Consider the following 19,410-nt stretch of genomic DNA (forward strand, 5'->3'; position numbering starts at 1 on the left):
CATGTTGCCTTATAAGGAAAGATGTTGTCTTACTGGGAAAGGTGTATATTTTTGTGCCCCCAAAGGTGTTTACAGAACTGCATTGGGCATTTTACCATTCCTTTAAATTTCATATTTTGTCAATGCCATTTTGATGCTTTGCCCTTTTTATTTTGCTTTCTCATGAAAAATTGCAACAGCTCTATCAATGTGCTTTAAAATGCTGTGGTTAATGACAATGAACAGAAATGCCACCCTGGGCTCTTACTGGGAGGAAGGGAGGGGTATACATTTAAGAAGTAAATAAATAAATAAATACATAAAATCTCTCAGTAAAAATGGTCACGCCTACAAAGTGCAACCCATGTGTCTCCTATGCAGGTACCCCTTTATAAAAGAATATTGCCAGCTGAACATGTGAATGACTCATACATCTAACTGACGACTGAAGCTGATCTGTCATCTCTCAGGAGCTTTGAGTAGTGTCTGCACATATCTGATTCATCTCCAGCCTAGCTCACCTCTTTCCCTCCTTCTCTCTTACTCTTATTTATAGGTAGCTTTATTTTATTTTTTAAAATTATATACCACTTGAATGTAAAGATGTCTAAGTGGTTTACAACAAAACATTAAAATTATCAATAAAAGAGTTAAAAACAAGTAATTAAAAATGAGTAATTAAAACATATTTAAAACACTTAAAACAGATACTAACTAAAAAGATTAAAACAGATCAACATCTATATGTCTACTCTAGATAGGCTTGCCTAAACAAAAACAGTTTTAAGCAGGTGCCGAAAGGAATACAGGAAAGGCGCCTGCCTGATGTCAATAGGCAGGGAATTCCAAAGAGTAGGTACTGCCACATTAAAAGTATTTCTTATAGGTGCGGAACAAGTATTAAGTGGCACCTGCAACAGTGCCTGTTCTATAGAGCAAAGTGCTCGAATGAGCACATATGGGGTAAGTAGTTTCACAAGTAAATTGGTCCTGAGTTGTTAAGGGATTTATATACTGTATTTCAACTTGGCCTGGTAACAAATTGGCAACCAGTGCAGATCTCTGAGCTGAGGTATTATATGCTGATGGGGTCTCACTCTTGTCAGCAATCTGGCTGCATCATTCTGCACTAATTACAGCTTCCATGTGAAGTGCAAGGGAAGCCCCACATAGAGTAATCCAGTCTTGAAGTCACCAACAGCTTAACTACTGTGGCCAAGCTCTCCTGGTCAAGGAACGGCTGTAGTTGTCTCACCAGGTGCAGCTGATAAAAAGGCACTTCTAGCCACTGAGACTACCTAGGCCCCCAGTGACAGAGCTGGATCAAGAAGCACCCCCAGACTATGTATCTACTTCTTCAAGGGAACCCTCACCAACAATGCCTCCATTTTATCAGGATTCAAGCTCAGCTTATTTTCCTCCATCCATTCCAACACTGCATCCAGGCACCAGTCCAGGGCCCACACATCCTCTCCTGATTTTTCTGTTATAGAGATGCAGAGCTAAGTGTCATCAGCATACTTATGACACCTTGCCCTGAAACTCCTAATGAGAACTCCCAGTTAGGGTTGCCAGGTTCAATCCCTGAGACTGATCCTGTATCTTTACGAGAAGAGAAAGTCAGCCGAGTGCAGGTGTTCTTGCAACCCTGTAATGGGAAAAACCACAAGGTGGAATTCTCCCTCCCCCCTGTACAACTTTTAAAGATAGAAAAGACCTCCTGGAGACCAGGCCTGGCAACCAAGAAGTCTTTTGTATCTTTACAATTTTAAGACCATACAAAGTTTAAAACCATGAAGTACAGATAAACAAGTTAAAAGACCTGGGCTCAGAGCTCAGCACATGCTGTTAAAATGCCTGAGAGAAAAGGAAAGTCTTGATCTGGAGCTGAAAAGATAACAATGTTGGCGCCAGGCAAACTTCATCAGGGAGATAATTCCATAATTTGGGGACCACCACTAAAAAGGCCCTCTCCCTTGTTGCCAGCCTCTCAGCTTCCCTTGGAGTAGGCACCTGGAGGAGGACTTTTGATATTGATAGTGTACAGGTGGGTTCATGTCGAGAGAGGTGTTTGGTCAAGCTGTGTAAGGCTTTATAGGTTAAAACCAGCCCCTTGAATCGGGCTCGTAAATATATATGGGCAGCCAATGAAAGTGGGCCATAATCGGTTTTATATGTTCAAACCATCTGGTTCCTGTTACCAATCTGGCCACTGCATTTTGCACAAGCTGCAGTTTCCAGACTGTCTTCAAAGGCAGCCCCACGTAGAGCGCATTGCAGTAATCTAATTTGGAGGTTACCAGAGAGTGGACAACTGAAGCCAGGCTATCCCTGTCCAGATAGGGGCGTAGCTGGGCAACCAACCGAAGTTGATAGAAGGCACTCCGTGCCTCCGAGGCTACCTGAGCCTCAAGTGACAAAGATGGTTCAAGTGACAAAGATGTTTCTTTATCCTCTAAGTGTATAACCAGTTAGCCACAACAGGTCTTCTAATGCTCCAGAGGTCCCTCCTCGGCAGTAGGAGTCAGTAACCTTCGAACTGTTCAAAATAACTCCACTCACTGGCTACTAGAGTCTGCGCTGCAAACTGCAAAGTGAGTCTTCTGCACAGTCATCACTGCCACATGATAGGCACAAATGTGTGCATTAACCAGTGTTCTGTTGGCTTTGGAGTGAGACTTGTGCTAATTGTGCTTTAGTCTTCATCCAGCTTGGTTTATCACCCAGATCTCCCCAGAATACCAAGGAGCCACTCAGACCACACTGCTATAGAGGACGCACAGGAATGATCATGTTAACTGCCCATTTCATCTTGCCATTCCATAGTGAGACAGTTTCAACAAGATCGTTAGCTTTCTCTGCTGCAAAATCCCCCCGAACATTCAGAAACGCATCAGGTTACATCAGTCTCTGAGGGTGGGCCATCCGAACAAGGCTGCCACCCTTACAGAGAGGAACAGCTGTTACCATTACTAGGTAATGGTCTGACCATGACAAGGGAGTGCATTGTACACCCCCACCTTGGGTCCATCTCTCATATCACTTGGGGTAAAGACTACATCAAGGGTGTGCCCTGCCTGATGTGTTGGACTGATGACCATTTGAGACAGCCCCATGGTTGTCATAGGCGCCATGAAGTCTGTGCAAGCCCAAGGGCAGCTTCCACATGGATATTGGAACTATTGTCTATTGTCAGAACTATTGTCCTGAGGTTTTCCAACACCATACCAGAGACCACTTCGACCAGCTTGGTCAGGGATGCTGTTGGGCAACAGGGTAGTCAGCAGACCAGTAGCATCCCCAGTCTGTCTATCTGGCCCAACATCAGGTGCAGACTGTCTAAGCCCATCCCAAGATAAAAAGGTTTCCTGGTGAAGGAGAGGGTGCTTTGATGGACAATAGCAATATCCCCCTCAACCCCCTAGTCTAGCAGGATGCTGTACTGAGTACCCAGATGGGCACAACTGATTTAGGTCAGCTCCCAGCTCACCCGTCCAAGTCTCAGTGATACATGCCAAGTCAGCCCCTTCATCCATGGTCAAGTAATGGATGAGCATGGTCTTATTATGGACTGACCTGGCGTTCAATAATAGCACCACCAGACCAGAAGACTCAGCGGATAAATTACTGGTAACACCCAGAGGAGTGAGAGGGCTAAGGCGGGGGACAGGGACCACATATCTAGGTCTCCACTCCAGATGGTGGTCAGCCCCTCCACTCCAACTATACCTTCTCCTGCCCACCACCACTGAGATTTGGGCACCATCTTCGCAACTCCCTGGAACCTGCTGACCCAGATACATCCTATCTCCATCAATATACAATATACAGCTAGGAGAAAAGGGAGACAGATAACAAACTAAGGCCCATTATTAGGTGCTCTCACCCTGGGTAAGGGTCACAGGACTGGCAGTCATAGTGCCTGGCCTACAATTCTGTATTCAGACTGACAGAGGGGATGCCCCTACCCCGGTACCTCCCCAAAGTGGCAACCCACAGGGGCGATACCCTTTGGTGTCTTCCCTTTTGGTGTCTCCCCCTTCAGGGATGAACCTGCCATGGCTGACCCCACCACCCGCGGCAGAGCCTGCTCTTATAACTAGGCAGGCTTTGGACTACACCCACACCCTAACTGCATGTACTCAGGCATCAATGGTACAGCTTTTCCAATTAAAATTGGGTGAAGTAGCTACAAAATCTGAAATGAATGACAGCATACTCTTTATCTGTTCTCCACAAAACTTTATGCAGCACAGCAGTTTTAAGAAACCCTCTACATTGGACCATGATGGCTCTCGTTGCTATTGACTTAGCAATGCCAACCAGAATGCCAATCTGAATCAGCCCACAACAACTGCACAACATAATTAGTTATGCCAGTGCAATGGTACAGCAGACTGTCTGTCACACTCAAAGCAATTAGACATCTACTTGAAAAAAATTGAGGAACAGAAACTAGGCTAAGATATGCCTCATCGAAAAAGTATTCAGATGAAGTGCAACTTCTTGAAGAACAATCACAGCATATGATAGTGCTTAATTATTTTTTTCTGGCTTATAAATAAAAATATGTGAACTATTAATGGAATCCTGAAACTCCTGATACATAACGCTGCATGCAGGCCACTAAGAAGATCATCTGTAGCCCACAACAAAACACCCACAGAATTAAGCAATATGATCACAATCCACAAGAGTATAAGTCTACAACAATCCAAATAAACTAATTTATTAAAACACCAGGACTGGCATCAGCACCCAACATGCTCAAATAGCTGACGTCACCAGACACCAGCAGCACCCACCACTGATACCTGCCCTGTACCCCTCTTTGGGGAAAAAAAGTCTTCTAGACCAGCACTTAAGGCAGTGCTGGCAGCTGGAGCTAGCCAACATTTAAATTTATCACAGTGCCACTGACATAGTCTTGCTCCAGGGCACTGAGGGATATTACAATGATACCTCCAATGCCACAATACTATGAGTGGCATTGTAGAAAATTAAAATGGCTGCTAAACCCAGCCACTGATGCTATCTGCTGCCATCACCTGGTTTAAGTCTGCCACGTCCTTTCAAAGGAGAAGGGCCCTACCGATGGGGGCTTTGCCCAGGGCCTTCTCAAACCTGGAGCTGGCCCTGAAAAATGCATATCCACACCACTAATAAAAGATAAAAGGAAACAAACCAAGTATGTATGTAGCCAAAATCATCCTACCTCATTGAATCTTGTCACCAGATCTTCAATGGCATTACGCTCCCCATTTGGGGCAGAAAGAAGAGCTGCAGAAATTGAAGCTTTAATAGTTGAAAGTTTGCTCTGGCATTCAGCATTTCCCAAATCTCTGGTTAGGAAGCAAAGGTAGTCAATGGGCAATACTTTCCGGTAGAGATCCTGTTCCTGCTCAGTCAGAATACTAGCAACCTCCTCTGGAAACTGAATGAGATGTTGAAGCTCCACAAGCTCTTTACTGATACCAGGTACAGTGGAAGCAAGGGCATTTGATCCAGCCATAGATGAACTCAATTGTCGTTCTAAAAATAAATAAAATACAAAATTAAAAATGAGGCAATTTCTTCTTTCACCCTATTAATCAGAATTTTACAAGTTTTATGACATTTTATTTCCCCACCCCACTCCAACCTTAAATATTCCACTGTTGCACATGGATAGCACCTGAAGTTCTTTTTTTGATTTCTATAGATGATTTCCCTCCTATATAGCTGCATCAATTTTCCAGTTACACATGCAGAATGCATTTTCCAATGGAGAGCATCAGTCAATGTAGGAGGCCCCACTTTATAACCAGCTAAAAAGTAAAAGTCAAGAATTCATGGCAGCTCACCATTTGAGAGCTGACATCACCCATTTTATATATTCATGTTATCAAGCGATAAATTCAGTTACAATGTATACAATAGTAATATCAGCTTACTTTCAGATGGGCAATAAAATAATTATATCAGCTTAGATTCAAAAACTGAATTTTTTTTCGCTCTAAGACAGCTCCCAAGTGGCATAGATCATTCATGTTTACTCAGGCACTCTGCTGCACTAAGCGAAGTTTTTCTCACTTCTATGCCAAGGAAGCCCACATGCACCATGATATGTCATCATCACAGTAAGGTAAAATGTGAGTAGAGCTATCCCAAAGTGAACAGGAAACTACAGTGTCAAACCCCATTGTGGTAAAATAGCCGGTTTGGGATATGTGAAATGTAGGAACCAGTCCTCACTCAGTCAGTAATATCATAAGAATGCCTCAGATCACAAGTCCATCTAAACCCATATTCCTGTTTCCAACAATGGCTTGGTAGTGACCTATGGGAAGCTCACAAGGACATGAAAATAGCAATCCTCCCCTAATGTTTGTTCCAAGGATCTGATATAGAGGTATACTCAGTGGTGTGCTGGTAAATGTTTAACAACCGGCTCTCCGGAAAAAAAAATATGTATGCATATATATACGTACATAGGTTTTTAAAAATTTTACTAATATAAAGGATGTGTAGCACACAATTTACAAATAATAATAAAATATACAATACTCTTTATTGTAAATTCCATATGGCCAATTGATTCTCACAGAATGCTTTCATTGATTTTTGCTGAACTCTTGTATCCGTAGCCAACCTATGGTTGCAATTCAACCATGATTTGACTAATGGAGTTGCATTCCAATCTGTTAACTCTTTTCCCAATAAATTTATTGTCATTAAATCTGATATATGATCTACCGTTAAACTATTTCTCACCCTCGTACAAATTATATTCATTAAACTGACACCTCTTTCAGCTTCAGCACTACTGATTGCAATAGTGCTATCTTTCTAGCTTTTTGTATAGTTGCAGGGATCCCCTCCCTCCCTCTTTGAGTGAGACAGAGATTGTGAATATTTGAGTGCAAGAAAGAGACTGCATGAGTGAAGAGTGTGTGTGGTATGTGCTGCTCAATTGCAGTGTGTGCACATGAGAGCCAATGCTCAGTGGAAACTTTGGCCATGACCACCACAGGCAGGCAGCCCTCAGAAGGCTGGCCAACCTAGAACGCTGCCCTCAGACTGAAAATGTTAGGCCACTATTGATTTAAATGAGCATAAGACAAGACCTGTTGGGGCAAATTTAGTCCAGCAATCTAGTCCAGCAGGGCAACCAGACGCCCTGGGAAGCCCACAAACAGAACATGAGCACATGTATCAGAATATACATATCCATACAACACCACACATAACTTCAGTTCCACCACATGTCTTCCGTTTGTATTCAGATCCTATTACATAAGTGCTGCTCTTTAACTCAGTACATGCACACGCAATTTGACCTTATGGCCTTTCTATCTATTTTAGTCTGCTTAAGTAAAAACAGCAAAGAGCCTTGTGGCACCTTGAAGATGGACAAATATATCATGGCATAAGCTTTCATAAACTGCAGCCCATTTGATGACATGCATCAGAGGAGTGGACTGTAGTCCACAAACGCTTGTCTGGAATTGATTTACTTGATTTAAAAACTGGATAAACTATTTTGCTTGCTTTTAGTTATAGGATTATATTATGGCAATCCGTCCTGGGACCTTATAGAGGAGGGCAGGTAAGCAACATGTTTCTTAGATACATCTGGTACTGTAGTGCACATAACCTGATACCGTAAGTTAGTTCCATCTTTAAGGTGCTACAAACCTCTCCGTTATGTTCGTCTTTAAGGTAGCACGACACAAAACCCTTTTATTTTACAGACTACTCATTGTTCCAGGAGCTCCCCCCTGTTCTTTCACACAGATTCTTCTCACCCCTGCCAGAAACTCAGCAGCAACAGAAAGCGACCACCAGCTGCCATGGCGGCGCTCCCTATTGGCTAAGTGTGCCGCAGCCACTGCATAGAAAACCCCTTCCACTAAGACCAAGGATATATCTGTAAGCCTCTTATGGACAGGAACGTATTTGACCTCTGGCATTGACTGACAGTTAACTGTGGGCTCCTCTGCCTCTCTTCACAGTTAAACAGCTCTTGTACAGTTTTGCTGTGCCAATAAAGACTGCAACATTTCAGCTGAGGGCCTTGTGGCAACTGGATCAATAAAGATTTGGTGCCTGAATGAGAGGGATGTGGATCTGGAGCATTGTAAAGATGGGATTTCCAAAGTGACTCTTGGGGATATTGAGCTAGGAATATGAAACAAAAGTGTATCACAGGAAGAAGTGTGATCACAGCTTGAGACTGAAAGATCAAGTTTAGATTTTTGTTCAAAGATCTGAGGCACAAGCCTGAGATCAAAATTCCGGGATGTGGCTTAAAAAAAAAGAGTAAAGGATTTGGGGATTGTAGCCCTAGAATTTAGGAAAGAGAAGGAGAATTCTTGAATCCATTATTCCTACAGAAGACCTATCAATTTCTTATTAAACCTTTCTTTGTACTGGATACAACAGTGCTCCAATCTGTTGTAAAAGTCCATACATTCAAGGCAAAATCCTACATTTTAGCTATATTTTTATTTCTTTTCTTTGCATTTAATGTGCTAGGATTTTCTTCTAATGATCTGAGTTCTTTCTTAAGGATATCAAGGATTCATCTCTACAGACAATCCTGATAGCTAAAATCAAAATTGCTGACTGCTCAGAAATCAAACATATGCCCACAGTTTTAGTACTTGCTGAAGAGTGGTCTACAAAAGAATAAATAATTGGTAAACATAGGGTCCAATACAGTTTCAATTTATTTCTTAGACCAGTTTCAATTGATTGTTTAGTTCATCCAACATGGAGCCCTCCAGATGTGGCTGGACTACAACTCCCATCATCCCTGGCCACTGGCTACGCTGAGAGGATGATGGGAGTTGGGATCCAGCAACATCTGGAGGGCACCATATTTTTAAAAAATGGGTAGAATAATACAAAATAGGAAGAAAGTTAATCATTACAAGTTACACAGGTGACCTAAACCCATGTTGCTGGACCATAGGTAGTTCCTAATACAGAGACAGACATGCAGAGCTTGGAAAAGTTACTTTTTTGAACTACAACTCCCATCAGCCCAATCCAGTGGCCATGCTGGCTGGGGCTGATGGGAGTTGTAGTTCAAAAAAGTAACTTTTCCAAGCTCTGAATAGGAGAGAGATGGCCTTATATGGAGTGTAGGCAGGTGCTAGGGAACTAGCTAAAGTTGCAGCAGAAGCCTAAATGCACCAGGGAGAAAAACTTGAATGCAAGTGACTAGTGTTTAGACTGTCACGACGGTTCAGAAACAGTGAGATACGGAAATGAGAAAGTTAGACATAGGTTGGGGAAGCGAGAGGCTAATAGCAATTACCAGGGCAAAGACAAATGAAGCGCAAAGTGAGTTTCACCGTAATCTGTGGTGCATGGTCAAGGCTTGATCCAGGGTTTCTGACAGCAATTCAGAAAGCAGGTGGTGGGTCCTTTCAGGACAAGGAGTCAACTCCCTGCCTCTGTCTGGCAGGAAGGAAGTGGCCAGACACTCCTCCTCGGGGGCGATCTCGCCGGAGCAGGGGAAGATTTTCTCCTCCTCCAGGGGCGATCTCGCCTGAGCAGGGGAAGATCAGCTGTAGTACACTACAGCTGATCTTCTCCTCCTCTGGGTGATCTCGCCAGAGCAGGGGAAGATCTCCTCCTCTGGGGGCGATCTCGCTCAAGCAGGGGAAGATCTTCTCCTCCTCTCGGGTTGATCTTGCCTGAGCAGGGGAAGATCATCTGTAGCGCGCTACTGCTGATCTTCTCCTCCTCGGGGCGATCTTGCCCGAGTAGGGGAAGATCATCTTCTCCTCTGGGGTGATCTCATCGGAGCAGGGGAAGATCAGCTGTAGCGCGTTACAGAGTGCCTCCTGGATATATCCCTGCCAAGAGATATATCCCCTTACAGCGCAACCTATATATCAGGGGCTCCCAAACTGTGGTCTGTATTTCCACGAATAACCGGCTTGCAAAATTCCTGAAAATTTAACAGTCGGCTCTTGCGAGCCAGCATGAACCTGCTCCAGCACACCACTGTGTGCACTTAAGTATATCAGTTAGTCACGATTAGGCCTAATTAACTCTTTTCTGAGGCATTTGCATCGGTGAAAGCAGTTTGCTTATTGGAAGATACTTCTTGCAAGCCTTCATTGTAAGTGAATATATTGTTTATAGATAGATTTTACCTGTATGATTTTATTTCATATGCTCATGGAAGTAAATTTGTCCCTGCCTTTTTATCTACAGCCCCTGTTGAAGGCCTAAATATACAAAGGCTGAAACGCGTTGGGCTTGGATTACAAAAAAATACTTATTTTTCTAGCATTTTGGTTTTCCTTCCTCCTATTCCCATGCTCAGTAAGAACCATCAGTGTTCTAAAAGCCAGACTCACAGCTGTTTGGCTTGGCTAATCAGGTGGCCACATCCATGCTAGATCTTTATTTCACTTTAGACAGCCATGGCTTCCCCCAGAGAATGATCCTGGAAAGGGTAGTTTGTGAAGGGCGCTGAGAGGTGTCAGGAGACACCTATTCCCCTGAGAGAGTTCCAGTGGCTAGACTGGTTTAACAGTCAGCCCCTCATCTGGGAATTGTAGCTCTGTGAGGGGAATAGGGCCTCTCCTAGCCAGTCTCAGCACCCTTCACAAACTACAGTTCCCAGGATTCTATGGACGAAGCTATGACTGTCTAAAGTGAAATAAAGGTCTGGTGTGGACATGGCCAGGGACAGATTTTATTTCAATTTGGGTGGGAGACTACATGTGCCTGCTGTAGAATAAAAAGGTGGAGGAAATCCAGAAAAACAGTGATACTGATCACAGTGTTTTCCTTTTGGAAAGGAAAGGGGCTTTCCCTCCGCCCAGTGCATGCCCACCCAATCTCCTCCCCTCCCCCTCCCTCCCTCCCTCCCTCTACCCTTCCTCCCCTTATTTCCCCCTCCTCCTCCTTGCGCCTCCCCCAGGTCAGTTTTGTTGTTCAGTAAAGCAAGCTATGAGACTCACAGACAGGGATATTTAGTGAGAGAAGGAAACCTGCAATAAACGGGTTAAGCAGAGCAGAACAGAGCGCCAGGTTTGCCAAGGTCAGCAGCTGGTGGGCAAGTAGATAAGAAGGAACTTGCAGAAGCTCTGGTGTGGGGGAAAGTAGTTTGGAGAGAGAGAACTGTGATTTAGTATTTTTGTCAGTAAAGACTCTTACAAGAAACTTGCCTGGCCTGGCTTATTTACTGATCTATGCGTCACTAGAATTTCTTCCTTGTATGATCTCTATACGCACACACCGACAAGTTTCACCTTTCCTAAGCATGATTTTCAAGGAGTAAATCCCACTGAACTCAAAGAGCATGCCAATGACTAAACCTGCCCTCCCCTCTTCCTCCCTCCTATCCCCTCTCTTTTGCTCCTTCCATCCCCCTTACTTTGCTCCTCCCTACCCCTCCCCAACCACTTCTAATCCCCTGCCCCTTCTTCCCCTCCCTTCCTCGTCCCCTCTTTTGTCCCACCCCTCCCCCTCCTCTATGATCAGTTTTAACTATTCTAAGCATGATTGCACGGGAGTAAATCCCACTGAACTCAATAAGCATGCAAATGATCGAACCTGCCCTCCTCCTCCCCTCCCTCCTGCCTGCCCCCCTCCCCCCTCCCCTCTGCCCTTCTTCCTCCTCCCCTCCCCTCCCCTCCCCATCCCCCTATGGTCAGTTTCACCTATCCTAAGCATGATTACAGAAGAGTAAATCCCATTAAACTCAATAAGCTTGCAAATGATCAATCCATTCTCAGCAAACTTGCACAGGATCCCATTTCTTACCTCCCAAATTAAAAAGCAGAGAAATTAACTGATAGGCAAAAAAACCTTGTGGTTTAAGAAGGTGCCTATAGCCAACAGATATTTCTATCAAACTTTAAAAAGCGGGGAAATTGGGCAGCTCTAGTGAATGCACCAGGGGAGCAGGAGACTTGACCTCCTCTGAGATATTGTACCACCATACAAATTTGTCAAAATGCAAACACAATTTGGGTTGGTCTTTCACAGTCCAATCCATTTCCTGTGTAGCTTGGAAGAATTTGGTAACGTGCCTCTGAGCATATGGGGAGTGGTGGCAACACCAAAGAAGGAGAATTACATTTTTGTATGTTGGTGTTTTTCTTACTTTGCTTCTTTCCTGTGTTACTACTGTTTCTACACAGAATCTAACCTACAAAATTATATTTTTAAAGATGTTTTCATAGAATCATAGAATAGTAGAGTTGGAAGGGGCCTATAAGGCCATCAAGTCCAACCCCCTGCTCAATGCAGGAATCCAAATCAAAGCATTCCCAACAGATGCCTGTCCAGCTGCCTCTTGAATGCTTCCAGTGTCGGACACCCCACTACCTCTCTAGACAATTGGTTCCATTGTCATATGGCTCTAACAGTTAGTTTTTCCTGATGTCCAGTTGAAATCTGGTTTCTTGCAACTTGAGCCCATTATTCCATGTCCTGCATCTGAGTTTTTCCAGGGATTGATGTTAGGCTGACTGGTCTGTAGTTCCCTGGTTCCTCTTTTTTGCCCTTTTTGAAGATAGGGACAACATTAGCTCTCCTCCAGTCATCCAGCACTTCAACAGTCCTCCATGATTTCATAAAGATAATAGACAGCGGTTCTGAGAGTTCTTCAGCCAGTTCCTTCAACACTCTAGGATGCAGTTTATCGGGCCCTGTCGATTTGAACTCATTCAAAGTGATTAGGTATTCCTTGACCATTTGTCTATTAATCTCAAGCTCCAATCCTGTCCCTTCTACTTCATGTTTCCCAGGAGGGTCATAGACCTTTTTTGGGAGAAGACTGAGCCAAAGTAGGAATTGAGCACTGCTGCCTTTTCTTTGCAATATGTTATCATTTTGCCATCCTCAGAGTAGCTGTGCCACCATTTCTTTTCTCTGTCTTTTACTATGGATGTACCTGAAGAAACTTTTTTGTTGCTTTTAGCACCCCTCGCTAACCTCAGCTCATTCTCAGCTTTAGCCTTTATGACACCATCCCTGCAATTCCGTGATACTTGTCTGTATTCTTCCTTTGTGGCCTGGCTTCCTTCCACTTCCTATATGTTCCCTTTTTTGTTTTCAGGTCAGCTCTAAGTTTTTTGTGAAGCCACATTGGCTTCTTCTTCTGTTTTCCCCCTTTTTTCCTTGTTGGAATTGCTTGCCATTGCGCTTTTAGAATTCCCTTTTTTAGAAACTCCCACCCATCTTGGACTCCTTTTCTCATTAGGGTTGCTTGCCATGGATCCGTACTTACAATTGTTCTGAGTTTATTAAAATCAGTTTTCCTGAAGTCCAGGGTGCGCGTATGGCTACTCTCAGCTTTTGCTTCTTTTAAAATCAAGAATTCAAGTATGGTGTGGTCACTTTCCCCCAGAGTTCCCGTAACTGCCATTTCATCCACCAAATCATCTCTGTTGGTTAGAATCAAGTCCAGGATAGCTGATCCTTTGGTTGCTTCCTCCACTTTCTGTAGAGAACGTTATCTCCAACATAAGTCAGAAATTTCTTGGAGCGGCCGTGTTTGGCAGAATTTGTCTCCCAACAGATATTGGGATAATTGAAGTCCCCCATTACTACTACATCATGCCTCCTTGAAACATTGGCAATTTGCTTTTCAAAAGTTATATTCTCATCTTCTCCTTGATTGGGTGGTCGGTAAAAGACTCCAAGCACCACATTCCTTTTATTACTTGCCCCATTAATTTTCATCCAGATACTCTTGGTGGAGCTACCAAGCTCATCTTCCTGTATTTCTGTGCAGGGATATATATTTTTAACATATAGTGCAACTCCACCTCCCTTTTTATTCCTTCTGTTCTTTTTGAACAAGTTGTATCCTTCAGTTGCTGTATTCCAGTCATGGGAGTCATACCACCGAGTTTCAGTTATACCTATCAAGTCATAATTACCCTCTTGTATTAAGAGGTTTGTTTTAATGTACTTTAAAGGCTGTTTCTATGATGTTTTAAAGAGTTTTTAGTGCTTTTGTTTGGCGCCCTGGGTTCCTGCTGGGAGGAAGGGCGGGATATAAATTAAATAATAAATAAATAAATATTTCTCTCATTATTCATCTTAGAAACCTGTGTCAAAGTTATTTTCATTAATTTCAAAGCCTTTTTATTGGTTAATGTCATATGATGGTGAAGATAGCCTTTTGTATTTCAAACTGGAGGTTATGTTCTATTTCTATTTTGGGTGCATTAACAGTTGAATCTGAAACTGCAGTTTCATGTAAAATCAGACTGATTATAATATGTTGCTTCTTAAGCAAGGAGTCGAGCTGTTGGAAAAAACAAACTTGGCCTACCCAAGATGCATGTGTTTAGCTTGCTGTGCTTAAACTACTCCACTTAAGGAAAGGTGGACATGGCCAATTAAAAACATAGAGCACACCTAGAATTTTGCTAGAACATATTTCACCTCCCACTGTTTTATCTTGTGCAAACTGAGACACTCCTCATGTCCATTGGAAACTATTCTGCAGAATAGTCAGCGCCATTATTCCACAACTATTTTTGGAGTGTTTTTTTAGTGTAAATTATGCAAAATGTTGCTGTATGCACAGAAACAGAAGCAAAACAAAATGTTTTACTATAGGTAACTTCACTAAAATTGCAAAGTAAATCAAACATTTTTAAAGTGACTATCTGAACTATATCAATTGTAATATTGTTGCTTCCTCCCTGCTAAAACAAGATCAGCACAGCACATGTCTTGTTTCTGTTATTTGGGCTGATTGCAGGGGTTGCCACCACTCGCCATATGCTCAGAGGCACATGTTACCCAATTTTTCCAAGCTACACAGGAAGTGGATTGGACTGTGAAAGACCAACCCAAATTGTGGTTGCATTTTTACAGATTTGTAGAGCAGTACAATATCTCAGAGGAGGTCAGATCTCCTGCTCCCCTTGTGCATTCACTATAGCTGCCCAATTTCCCTGCTTTTTAAAGTTTGATAGAAATATCTGTTGGCTATAGGTACGTTCTTAAACTGCAAGGTTTTTTTGCCTATTAGTGAATAATTCTACGTCTATGATACTTTTCCCAGTACTGAAAAAAATCAATACAGCATTTCAATACTCTCTACTTTCTCTTTCCTCTTCTCTATACTGCAACACAGACTTCTTAATTTCAGACTTCTTAAAACAGATCAACATTTTTCTTCCCACTATCTTATTAATGTAACTTATACTTTTTCTCAAAATTGGGCAACTAATGTCCTCAAGCTACTTCCATTTGTATGATAAGGCTGTTGATTTTGATGACAGCATGTATTAAAAAAATAGCAAATTTAATAGTTCAGTTCTTTAACAATGTTTAGGAATTAATTTGTCTATTAACTGCCCAGAGAGCTTTGGCTATGGGGCAGTATACAAATGCAATAAATAAATAAATAAATGTGCTTAAAAAAATCCATTGTCATCTCTAGTTGACAAAGCTACTCATATATGTCCCCCAAAAAAGATTCAGATGCACTTTTCTAGCATCTTCCTCAGTGAAGATCTAATGCAATGTGAAGCCTCAGACAGTAGGGATACCCAAAAGAGGGCATTTGAAGATGGTCTCAGGCAGGCTGACATGTATTTGGCAATCCTAACTTTTCCTTTCAGCCTCCTTTCAACTAATCCCCTCAGACATGAGAAATTTCCCTTTTTAAACATTAAATGCGGCTGTGCTGGACTTTATAGGTAAATGTCAGCAGCCTGATTCCATTTGGGTTCAAGTGGAGCCTATTTCTTTTGTACAGGCCTGGCATGTTCCAAAATGTTCCCCTGTGACTAGCCTATCTAAATCCTTCCTCCCGAGCAAATCACAATCTCTCAGCCTCTCTTACCTCACACGTTGTAAGAACAAACTTAAAACTCTACAGCCTGAGAACAAACAGGCCAAAGAATTCTGAAGATCTTTAAAAACAATGCTTTTATCTTTGTCTCCAACTGGTACTCTTTGTCCTTGCATGACTGTACCTTGAAATCATTCCTGTGATGGAAATCATAACATTGGAAGTAGTTATATCCCTGTCTCATTGCAAGTTTAGACAACTGCTAACACAGCAGCTCACAGAAACAAGCTGAATGGCTGTAGTATTGGTGTCAGGCCACATGTAAACATGACTGAATCCTCTGCACACAGGGCAGGTGAATATAACATCACACCTATAGCACTATTTTGCCCCACCTAGACTTTTTTATATATGTAATGGGCTTTTTGATTCTGATATGTCAGCTTCCTTTTAAAAAAGTAAGCGTTCAGTTTTAGAATAGGAGAATTTCTGGTTGAAAAAATCAGAGACAACTGATGCCCTCCCCCAAGTGGTACCTGCCGAACTAGCCAGTGCAGCCCCCTTCACCCAACAGCCCACTGGCTAAAGGCAGATGTTTCAAGATCAAGACCCTTATCATACTTAAATGATTCTGAAATAAAAGGCATATTTAGGACACCTGGAGAGGCTAATCTTACTACATTTTCTTAATTCTTTCTGCTATCCACCTTATGACTGATATAGACTGCAGACTTTGGGACAACAGCATAATGCCTAGCTTTTTTCATACACACAATTTGAATTTTAATCTAATGGACCAACACAGCTATCTTCAATTTTTGTACTTTTCAGCAACTCTAACTTTTTTCTATATCTCTTATTTCCCAAACCTCATTTGCCTTTGCTCTCATGAGATCAGAGTGTCTAGTGCTTTGCATGTGACCTTTTCCCTTTCCTGGTTTTCATCAGTCTCTCCCTAGCTAAGCTGAGTCTATGCTACCTTATATTTCCGTGTAAGGCGTCTTTCCCCCTCTATGTCTGCAACAGTAAATTAGCATATGGCCCAGGTGTAGTGAGACCACTAAGCATTTTACTCTTTTAGCTTGTGTAATGGGTAACTGCTCATAATTTTCCTGGTTCATTCTTCTGTATCTGCATGTCAAGCGGCAAAGCCCTTCATTTTTTTAAAAGCCAATTTTATACATACTGTTTTTATAAATAAACATTCAGCTTATTCCAGCTATGTGACTTTTGCTAATTCTCCATAGCTTACACTCTCAAATTGGCCTTGATGGGTCATTGCTGAATTCCCCAACACAGCTAAGGTAATTTGGTTCACTGCAATAAAGTCTGCACAATTGACTACAGTGAAGATCCAAATAATATTAACGCTAATATATGTGTAAAATTTGGGTTCACAGCCTTGTGAATCTGGAAACTATTTTTTCCTAAAATGTTCTGGGCTACATCTGTTTGGTCTGTCTAAATCTCACAATATGCAACACTTACAAGACACTATATTAATCTGTTGAAAGTATGAGAAAAACAGGCTTTGTTAGTGTCCAGTGCTGCAGCTCCACTGGCACAATTATTTCCATGTGTACAACAGAGCTTTCTCTTCCTCTCCTGCCCAATCCACCTTCCCCATGCCCTCAAAATCAGCTCAGGAGAGTTGTTGGAGGAGAGGAAATGGATGTCATCTTGTGCCAGCAGAACTCTGTATGTGAAGCACTGGATGCAACCTTTCATTATTATATTTGAAAGAGCTCCAGTGAAGGTACACCTTTCATTTTCATGCTTTAAATTTAAGTCTTTGCAAGACACTATTGCATAAAAAGTTAAAACTTTCACTTATGCTTTGAAGGCTGTGCAAAGATGAAAATGACTAATTCTGAATGAAATACATAAAAGAGGAATATTTCCAAGAGGAGCCTACTGTTCACTATTAAGGAAGCTGGCATTCACTTGTTTTTAAAGTTAGTCAAGCCTACATGGACATACTGGGGACAAACGTGTTGTTCTAGTCTAACATACTACAAAATTTCTCAAGTTCGGTCTGCAGGAGGAAAAAAGGAATATTTGCTCTCATAACTCTTGGATCTTAAATCTATTCATGTCATCTAAAAACAAAGAAAATTTACCTTAGATAAGTTGTCAGTATGCTAGCAAGTTGCATTTAGTCCGTGCATGCCTAACCCTCAGAAAGAAAGCAATAGTTCAATGTCCTTGCCTTTTTAAAGTCTCCACATAACTTATACATTATCATGTTATCTGAGAAATCCCATAGGATGAATGTGTCTCATGCTTACAATTGCTAGTTCCAAAAAAAAGAGAGAGACAAACTGGAGAATTAAAAACCCTATCTTGGCTGGCCTCATCCTCTAGTTCAGCTCTGTTGTCATGTTTGTGGCTAGAGAATTTGTAAGTAATGTATATAGGATTTCCTTTGTATGAAAGCCTGGGAATTTAACACACACATACACATGAGAGTGTGAGCAGGATATTCTTCATTTTTAAAATGCAGGCTGGGTTCTCCAAACTGCCTCTCTGTCATTTCATCTCCTACTCATGTTTGTGTTCTCTAATAATGACAGCATGTCAGGGGTTTTTATTCCTATAAATAAGCCTTTGCCAAACTTGGCTGGTGAAGGCTGCTATAAATCAACAGAGGAACTTGCTTACCATTTGTTACAATCATTACATTAAAAACCTAGTTCTTCATGGAGTTTCTTTTACCCTGCACATATCACTGTGTTTTACAGCCATGTTTGGTTACTCACACTGCTCACACTTTTTACAACATGTGAATAGGATATTTCTAGAAACTGTTAAGAGAATTTTCAGAAACCTAGTAAGAAAAATTTAACCCAAACGTTAGTTTCAGCAGTGTTGCCAATGCTGTAACAACTCTAACCCAGAAGTTCTTTGCATAATTAAATTACTTCTAATACTTAACTAAAGCAGCATAGATGTAGCCTATAGAATTGTGACCCAGATTCAACAAAATCCAATTATTATAAAAAGTTCAATACAACAGTCAGAGATAATGAGGCACAGCAGTGTGGTAATAGTAACTGCACACTAAAAATAATGTATTGGTAAAAGTCAAGCTCTTCCTACTGAGCTGAAAATTGCTTTGCCAAATTGTTTTGTGACCTTACTGCATAAATGATGTGATGCATATTATATCTGAACTCAACATCTTGGAAAAACTGAGCAATATAATACAAAGTTGGAAAGGCACTTTCTTTGAAGATCACTTGATAGTGACTTACAGTTATGGCATATTGTGTCTTATGAAGCAAAAAGGCAACCTTTTGGTTTAATATAATGATTTGTAACAGAAAATAGGAGACGTGTCTGCATTCTTAAACAATGCTAAACCCTTCTTTGGGGCGTCTTCTGTATATACTCAGATCCCAATGTGCTGTAAGTAGTAGCATGTAAGGCAGGATAAAACATCTAATTATTATCTTGCGATGAAAGAATCTATTCAAAATCAAGATATCTAGTCACCTCTCCCTACTCTGCTAAACTTCACCAGAACACAGCTACAGCATACAGAGTACTGAAACACTTAAAGTGACAAATTACTATCACCCATTCCACTCTGGGAACATACTGGAACTGGGTGGGAAGTAAACACCTCCTTACTCAGCAGGTATTAGCTGTGGCTCCCA

At 41.8% G+C, this 19,410-nt stretch overlaps 1 protein-coding gene across 22 annotated transcripts in view; it reads right to left on the reverse strand.

Annotated features, from left to right (window-relative positions):
* Window positions 1-19,410, reverse strand: part of PLCE1 (phospholipase C epsilon 1) — a 202,716-nt gene that overhangs the window by 94,066 nt on the left and 89,240 nt on the right. For all 22 annotated transcript variants that reach the window (XM_061635501.1, XM_061635499.1, XM_061635492.1 and 19 more), the window contains one exon: window positions 5,195-5,511. In XM_061635501.1, the coding sequence (XP_061491485.1) occupies window positions 5,195-5,511 (317 nt within the window). The remainder of the gene's footprint in view (window positions 1-5,194; window positions 5,512-19,410) is intronic.

This window comes from Rhineura floridana, chromosome 7 (assembly GCF_030035675.1).
Source record: "Rhineura floridana isolate rRhiFlo1 chromosome 7, rRhiFlo1.hap2, whole genome shotgun sequence".
In the NCBI taxonomy this organism is placed as follows: Eukaryota; Metazoa; Chordata; class Lepidosauria; order Squamata; family Rhineuridae; genus Rhineura; species Rhineura floridana.